Source organism: Furipterus horrens, unplaced genomic scaffold (genome assembly GCF_987537825.1).
Source record: "Furipterus horrens unplaced genomic scaffold, mFurHor1.1.pri manual_scaffold_5, whole genome shotgun sequence".
Taxonomy (NCBI): Eukaryota; Metazoa; Chordata; class Mammalia; order Chiroptera; family Furipteridae; genus Furipterus; species Furipterus horrens.
The window spans coordinates 117,018,737-117,027,204 of record NW_028327175.1 but is presented as its reverse complement, the minus strand read 5'-3'; the positions used below and the strand labels follow the sequence as shown (position 1 = coordinate 117,027,204).

Here is an 8,468-nt window from a genome sequence, read left to right as displayed (position 1 = left end):
ACAAGTGCTACAAGCTCAAGAAGTGTGAGGAGCTATGGTTGGTCCAGATTCTTCCCCTCAGATCCCCACCCAACTCCCTGCTGTCGAGAGGCAGGGGCAGGAGGCTGGGACTTGCCTTACCCCTTGTCACAATGAGGAAACTGATGCTCAGGGAGGTGACAGGATTGCTGGAGTCACTCAGCTCACAAAGGCCAGGGTCCAGAGAGCACCTGGCCAAGCCAGAACTTTTACACAGAATAGTACTCAGGTGCCTTGCCCAGGTCAGGTTTGGAGGAGAGCTGCCAAGGATTCTCTGGAGCTTCCTGGCCTGACTGCAGGCCCCCTCCCTCATGCCCCACCCCCATCTCACTACTCTTACTTGGCTGGGCCCAGGCTCCTCCTGGCCTCCCCCACTTCTCAGCACCTTGCTCCAAACCAGGCTTCTTTTGAGAATCACAGGGTGTCCCTTTCCTGCCACCTTAAAAGTGCTGCTCAAAGTATCTTTGTTTTGAGGCTGGACAGGTGAAGCCACAAGCCCCTCCCTGGTCTTAATTCCCCCTAGCCAAGGCCCTGCCCCCTCCTGGCCTTTTTAGCCCCCTCTACTCTCTCAGCTCAGTCAGCAGGGAGGGCACCAGGCTGTGAGGGTGAGAGCAGGGTCCAGGCGCTGCCAGGGCAGGTGGGGGAGGCTGTTGGACAATGGAAATAGAGGGTCGGGAAGGGGCGAGACTCCAGGGATTGCCTGGAGGCCTAGAATGCCCAAGTCTCAAAGGGGATGAGGGGCAGGGGTGGTCCCTGAGGTCTGGGAAACAGAGCCTGGGCCATAAGGATAAGTCTGGGACCAACTAGAGCTTGAGGGAAGACAGAAGGGCCTCTGGGGGGCTACTGCTCTGGGCAAGGACTCTCCCTTCCTCTCTTTGTAGGCTTTCACCCTCACCCAGCCCAGTTCTGAAGACAGAATGAGAGGTGCTTCCTATCTTCAGGTCCTGCTCCTGCTGCTGGGTGAGTGTGGGGCAGGGGTTATGGGTGCTGACCACAGGGACCTTGGCTACCAGATGTCCCATCTCACCCCTCTCTGGTTCTCCTAGAGCACTCAAGGGTGTCCTAATTTTGGCTTCAAGGGTTCACACTCTCTGTCACTGACCTTGGGCTCTCCAAACCTGGATATGCTCATCAGCATAATGGGTGTTAAGTCTCCATTTCACAGTGCTCTGAGGGGAGTTAAATCAGGTAACCGGTTGTACAAAACCCTGGCACCAGGTTAATGCAAAAAATATGTTCCACCCTCCTTCCTAATCTGTAACCTCCCTTTGCCTCAACTTGTTATCTAACGCTAAATTCATAATCCAGTGCCTTCCCTACTTCCTCCTCCAGAAGCTGCTTGGACACTAGTCTGCAGGTTAGGAAGCCTCAGGGTCCCCATCCCCACCCCCAGAATCAACCCCTCCCTGACCTTGGCCCTTTGTCTACCCACCCTTCCCCTCCTAGGCCCCCAGTCCTCTGCCAGCCCTTGCCATGCCCTTGTTCTCTTGCAGCCTGCGGGCAACCTCGTGTGTCCAGTCGGATCGTGGGAGGTCGGGACGCCCGGGCCAGAGTGGCCGTGGCAGGCGAGGATCCAGCACCACGGGGTACATGTGTGCGGGGGCTCACTCATCGCTCTCCAGTGGGTGCTGACAGCGGCACGCTGCTTCCCGAGGTCAGCGACCAGCCATCAGGCTCGAGCAAGGAAGGATACCTAGAAGCAATGCCCTGGGGAAATGGGGTACCACCTGGCGGAGGCACGGAGATGGGTGCCCGCTCCAGTGAGGCAGCGGGACTGGGACCCTACTGGGCTCGGAGGAGGGGCTTCTGTAGGTAGCCCTGCTCCTGTCACGCAGGCAGGCGCAGGTGTCAAAGTACCGCGTGCGCTTTGCAGCGCTTCACCTGGGTCCTGCCTCACCCTGCACTCTCTCGGTGCCTGTGCAGAGGATGCTGCTCCCACCCCCCCCTCCCCCGCCCCCGACTACTCTGAGAGCGGGTCCCGTGGCGACCTGGCGCTGCTGCAGCTGCGCCGCCCAGGGCCCCTGAGCTCCCGAGTCCAGCCTGTCTGCCTGCCTGCCATTGGGTACACCGTGCTGGGTCACTGGCTGGGGCAGCCTCTTCCCAGGAGCGGAGGGAGAGGGCAGGGCAGGGGAACACTGGGAGAGGGCAAGGAGTTCCCCTTCCACCTCCCTCTGACGGGGAATCCCACCCACCACTGCCTCAATCTGGGGCCCAGTGCTACCTCCAGGCACACAAACCTCCTCCCCATCCTGGCAAATCGAGATTCTCAGGCGAGGTTCTCCTATCCACCCCTGCTTACTGCCACTCTCTTTTCTCTCTCATAAATCTCCCTTCTTCCCCCAGTGCCACTCCCAGAGTGGCGACCTCTTCAGGGAATGAGTGCCATTGTTGGATGCTCACACTTGTGACCACCTCTACCATGTAGGCACCGTGTCTCATGTTGAGCATATAGTGTTACCAGAGAACCTGTGCGCGGGCTACATCCAAAGCCACAAGGATGACTGCCAGGTGTGTGAAGCTGCTGCAAACCTCTGGAGTCCATGTTTCTGTGCCCAGCATGTATGTCCCTTGAACCCAGGAGCCAGGAGGTACCAACCACCTCCAGGTTCAGTGTCCTGGCCCCCAACCCAAAAGCACCACCTGGGGGACTCAAGCCATGGGACTGCCATCAGTCTCCAGAGGGCTAGCACTTAAGATTGCCTTTCTTCTGCAGGGTGATTCTGGGGGACCCCTGACCTGCTTGAAGTCTGGGCACTGGATCCTGGTGGGTGGTGAGCTGGGGCAAGGGCTGTGCCCTGCCCTACTGTCCAGGTGTATATACCAATGTAGCCATTTACAGCCGCTGGATTCGCACTTGTCTCAGACTCTTATGTGGTGACACCGACCTGGAATCAGATGCTAGGGTCCCTCAGCTACTTGATCCTTCTGGGAACCTGAACATCCCCCACCCTCACTTCTGATTTGAGGCTCAAAGGCCTGATAAAGCTAAGGAGCCATCCATCCATCCACCCCCTGCCTTCTTGGGGCTTACCAAACCTGAGCTGCTAGCCCCGCTCCAGGAGCCTCCCATGTGTGGGGGTCTCACACTCTTGCCATCCCCTTCTTCTTCAGCTCCAGCCAGAGCTGGGTCTGGGCACCCAGTCTGGCCTGTGCACCTCTTTTTTTTTTTTTTTCTTGTCTGGAGGAAATCAGGGAGATTTGAAGTGTTCGTAGAGGGATTCAGTTCCAAGAAGATGGTAGGGGGGAGGGGGATGTCATGTGGCAAGGAACGGCAAGCAGCCATGGACTGAGGGCAGCCTTGGCTGACAGCCTTCAGGAAAAAGGAATGAATCCGCAGCACAAGAACCACGTGGCACTGAATCTAGACAACACCTGAGCATGGAGGTGAGTTCTTCCCCCGGCCTCCAATGAGAACCTACCAGGCCAAGTCCTTGATTTTAGCCTGGTGAGACCTTAGACAAGAGAACCCAGTTGTGATTTAATAAATCAGTGCTGTTTAAAGCTACTATGTTTGTAGTCATTGGTTACACAATTGGAAACTAATCTAGATTTTGCCCCACCACAATGGAGGTACCTTGGTGTGGGGCAGGCCTCCACCAGGCTCAGGAGTGTGATCACCTGGCATTACACCCTCTGCCCATAAGATGCCAGCAGCTCCCAAGCATGCCTGTCTGGAGCCTCTGCTGTCACTGTTTCTATTGTTGCCCCATCCAGGAATCCATGCCCTGGGGGAGTCCGAGGATGGGTTCTAGCCTTGGCCAGAACCTCCAGGCCCAGGACCTCTCAACACCTGTATCTGGCAACTGGCTTAGACCCTTTAGAGCTCCCTGCCCAGCTTCCTGTGCCTGGGACCTACCATTTCCTCATCCTCAGGCCAAAAATCACTCATCCCTGTAGACAGAGATGTTTCTAGAGCTGCAGAAGGAACAAGAAACTGAACAAAACCTGGAAAATCCAAAATCTAATCTTTGGAGTTCACAGCAGCAGTGGGTAAAGAGGAAACAGGAAGGCCTTTGTCAGAGGTGTGAGCTGGTTGGGTGAGCCCAAGTGCAGCTGCCCCTAGAGGCCTGAGCCTTGTCTCCCTCCTTTCTTTCCTCCTAGGGGAGAAAGTCATGGTACCAGGTGGTCATTGCTGGATTGCAGCAGGCCAGTCCAGGCAGTGTCTATGGACTGGGGTAGTGGGGAACCCCAGATTGCTCTTTCCCCCAGATTGAGGGCCAGCCCTCTAGGGTAGAGCTTGGCTGCTCCCAGTGGGTCATCAGGCACCAGGGTGCCCAGAACAGGGTATGGCTGTGGTTGGCCAGCGTGCAAGACTGTGGACACATCTGCAGTGGGACCCAGAGAGCCCCTGCTGGATGATGCTAGCCATTCTCTCATTTCTCAGCCTGAGGCCAGCCAAGGGACGCCTCCCACAGCATTGAGACAGCAACAAGCCAGGGGCTGGGAGCCAGAGTTTCTCAGCTTTGGACTTCCTGTAATTTTAGTAGAGTTCCCACTCAGACCCCAGTGTTTCTGAAGAACAACCTGGAAGGGGGGCAGCTGGGCAGGAAAGAGTCAGTAAATTAGAAGAAATAAGCTACAGTCAGGCTCTTACCACACACTGTGCAGAGGGCTTAACTGCACCATCTCAATGGATTTTCACCTGAGATTCTGTGAGAAAGCTGTTTTCCCACTTGTCAGATGAGAAAACTGAGGCCCAAGGTAATGCAGCTGATAGATGGTTTACTGGGATTTGAACCCAGGTGGTCTGATTCCAGAGGGAGCTGAGAATGGTGGAGGGTGGATTACTGTTTGCTGTCTCCACTTCCTCCTACCCCAAGTGTGGCCTCCCTGTCCCCATCTTCTTAGCTTTCATTGTGTGGCAGCGTTGTGGGGTTGGGCGTCACAACTCTTCTTATCCTGGAACTCACTGGCACAGCAACCTGTACTACAGCATCCTGTCAGCAAGGTCAGTCGGGGGGTGGGGGGTGGCCCTGCATCCGGCCCCTGGCCTTACCATGGCTGCTTAATCTGCCAGGCACCTAGGGTGGCAAGGGTGGTCCTGGGAACTTCCAAGCGCAGTGCTGGGCTCCTGTCCAAGACAAGCATTTCCTAGTTGCCCACCTGCTCGTCTGTGGTGCTGCAACCAGATGGCCTTCTCTCCCAGAAGTACTGACTTGCTCTCATTTCCCCACCTGTAGTCTGAACTGGTAACACCTTCCTATTAAGGCTGATGGGTGAGTCAAGTTAACAGCTATGGCAATCATTGTTCTGCCCACTAGGCATATGTGCTGCACCAGGCATGGATGGGCTCTCATAGGTGTTCTCATTTCCTATGTCATGGGTGGAAAACAGGCCTTGAGAGGTTAGATGATACGCCCCTAAGGCTCACAGCAGGTAAGAGGGGGAGCCAGATTTGAAAGTGGCAACTGATTCATTTCACTTTGAGTTATGTCGCTTCCCTCATGGAGATGAAAGTTGTAAAACACTCTACAAGTAACTAGTGGTCACTGATAATTACTATTTATTAATCAATGCTAAATAAAACTGACAGGCGGGGAAGGCCCACCAAGGCTGAGACCCTACAGGCTTAGTTTGGAGGGTACCTGTCATGAGCACTGGGTGGTTGAGGAAGGGGGCACCTTTCTGGACAGAGAAGAAAAGCAGCTGGCCAGCCAGCTCACTTAACATCTTGAGATTCACATTCTGTGTCATGGCTCCCAGGAGGGAGGACACACAGCAAGACCACAGTGCACGGGACTTGTTAGTTGGCCAGTCTCTGCTCTCCCCTCAAACTACCCCATCACCCCACTTCCACTGTGTAGGAAGTGCCATTGGACTGAATGATGATCCCCAGTCACCTCCTGCAGCCAACCTACTGAGTGGGCAGCACCATGGGGTGCAGAGACACCCTCTGAACGGAAGGACTCACTACTTTTCCCAGACTGAGTGATCTAAGACAGCTATAATCAGACACCAGTCATTACCCAAACCCTGGCACTATGTGCTCTGTGCATTAGCTCATTAATACTCCCAAATGTCCCACGGGGTCCAATTGTGCATTCTACCTTCATGAATGGAAAAACAGGTGGAAGTTCAATGTCTTGCCCAAGACCAGTTAATAAGCTGGGGTTTGAACTCAGTCGGTCTGCTGGAAGGTGGGTGGGGACAGGCATAATTCTCAGGGGGATGGGGTGGGGGCTGAGAGGGCTGCCCCACTGCCCAGGGTGACTCTTGGTAAATATCAACTGGAGCACCAGCTGAGCCAGTCCCCGCAAGTCAGGTGTCCACATGCTGGTCTGCTCAGGTTACTGCTGGGCCTGACCATCATGGGTGGAGAAGAGGCCCCCTCCTGTTCCCAAACCCCCGAATTTCATCTTTACCTGCCTCATTCTGGGAGGTCTACTAGATGCCTGAGAACCTCCTTGGCCTTCACCATCCACACCCCACTCTCCCTTCCCTCTCCTACCTCAGCAGCACAGGACCTAAAGCCTCCAACTCTGTACACAAAGATGCTGATATTAAGAAGGAAACTTTCAGGCTGTCCAAGTTATGTGACCACTGCCTCCTAACTCAGTGGATGAAGCCCAGACGGAGGTCAGCCTGGGGCTGGTGTGCTAGCAGGGAGCCACTGCTGCTTTGAGGTGCAGGAAGGGAAGAGTCACAGAATGGACTTCAGAGGGCTCCTGAGGATCCAGGGAGTAAAAGAAAAATAGTTAAAGAGTTTAGAAATGTCTTTTTAGTGCTAACTCTTGGAGAGGTCCTAGAAACTTTACAAACTGTTATATTCATACACTGAAGAGAAAGAAAGTGGGCCTTGGTGACTGAGGTTAACTGCCCAAAGCTGCACAGTCAGCTCTGGTACAAGGACTTGAATACCAGCTGATCTGAGCCTACAGCCTGTGCGGCAAGCCACCAGTTTGAGGTAGTGGCATCTTCAGATTTGGCCCACTCTCAAGAATTCTCAAGTTGCAGTCCTAACAACTACAGAGCTGTTTGACATCCAGGGCCATCCATCGGCTTGTCTCTCTCTGGGTGCTGTTACCATAGACAGAGCAACAGGGAGTCTCCCCCACTGGCCAAGATGGTGGCAGGGCAACGTTCTTACACTGAGCCTTGGCTAGAAGGATGGACAGGACCCAAGCAAACCGAAGCCAGCAAGATAACTGGTTAGGAAAAAAAATCCTTCCCCTCCCTATCCCTATAAGAACTGCCAACTTGAGCAGGAAGGAAAGATGGTTTTTGTGATGGGAATCTACCATTTTCCCAGGCCATGGGCACCCGAATAAAACCTCTTTCCTTTTGCACCAGCATCTGCCTCATTAGTATGGCAGCCGAATCTCCACTCGTTCACTTATACCAGAGCATGCACTCTCTGACACACACCATCAATGACCCAGCTGAGGATTCCCCTCTCCTGGCAAGTGGTGAAGTGAAAGAAAAGCCTTTATCCCTTGCTCTAGCACAGTGGTTCTCAACCTTCCTAATGCTGCGACCCTTTAATACAGCTCCTCATTTTGTGGTGACCCCCAACCATAAAATGATTTTCGTTGCTACTTCATAACTATTTTGCTACTGTTATGAATTATAATGTAAGTATCTGATATGCAGGGTGTATTTTCATTGTTACAAATTGAACATAATTAAAGCATAGTGACTAATCACAAAAATATGTAATTATGTAAGTGTTTTCCGATGGTGTTAGGTGACCCCTGTGAAAGGGTCGTTTGACCCCCAAAGGGGTTGACGCACAGGTTGAGAACCACTGCTCTAGCGCAACTGCAATTTAGGGTGACACAGGACAGTGTCCAATGTGCAAGAAGGCTGTCAATAAGGATGCCCGCATAGAAAGGCGGCTAGCCAGAGTACAGGCCCTGGTGGAGTCCAAGTGGACATACCCAGAGAGGCTGGCGGGTGCGCAAGGCACCGGGGTTCAAGAAGCTCCCCTTTTCTCCTCCTGGGCAGCAGAGCACCAACTTCTGCCATACCTGCTGCTTCTCTCCAGTTAAGTCTGCCCGGCCCATTCCCTAACACCAACAGCAGCTTCCTGGGGTCCTTATGCCCTTAAGCCTCTCTTAAATGGGTGAACAAACATATACCCAATTCTGGGCTGGGGAAATGTGGTCAGTCCTTCCAAGTAGTGGCCCAAAGTCCAGAATTTAAAACCTCCTCAAAATGGCCACCAGAGCGCCCTGGAATCATAAATAGAATCATTGAGACAGGACAGTAAGAAGCTAGGAAAACTCCTGGGCAAGTGGAATGGGTAAACTGAGACAATAAAATTAAAGCCAAGCAGTTGAGTACAAGACCTCTATCTTCTCTAACCAGAGAACGTATAAACACCCGCCCCCCCCCGGTCTTTAAACCACAGACCTCAGGGAGAAAGAGGAATTCTAATGCAAATAACGAGGTATCACCCAAACAAAGGAGCCAGCTTGAGAAGAAGCTGCTGACTTTCCTTTCAGCTCCCC

The 8,468-nt window shown here is 53.6% G+C and overlaps 1 protein-coding gene across 1 annotated transcript; it reads left to right on the top strand.

The window, feature by feature from the left end:
• The first annotated feature begins 935 nt into the window (after positions 1–935).
• PRSS33 (serine protease 33) lies at positions 936–3,020 on the top strand. The gene is given in 10 exon segments (XM_090279365.1): positions 936–978; positions 1,512–1,563; positions 1,565–1,672; positions 1,854–1,971; positions 1,974–2,071; positions 2,073–2,137; positions 2,362–2,395; positions 2,397–2,526; positions 2,732–2,787; positions 2,789–3,020. Coding segments are annotated over 10 exon segments (894 nt in total). The 3' UTR covers positions 2,979–3,020.
• The last annotated feature ends 5,448 nt before the right edge of the window (positions 3,021–8,468 follow it).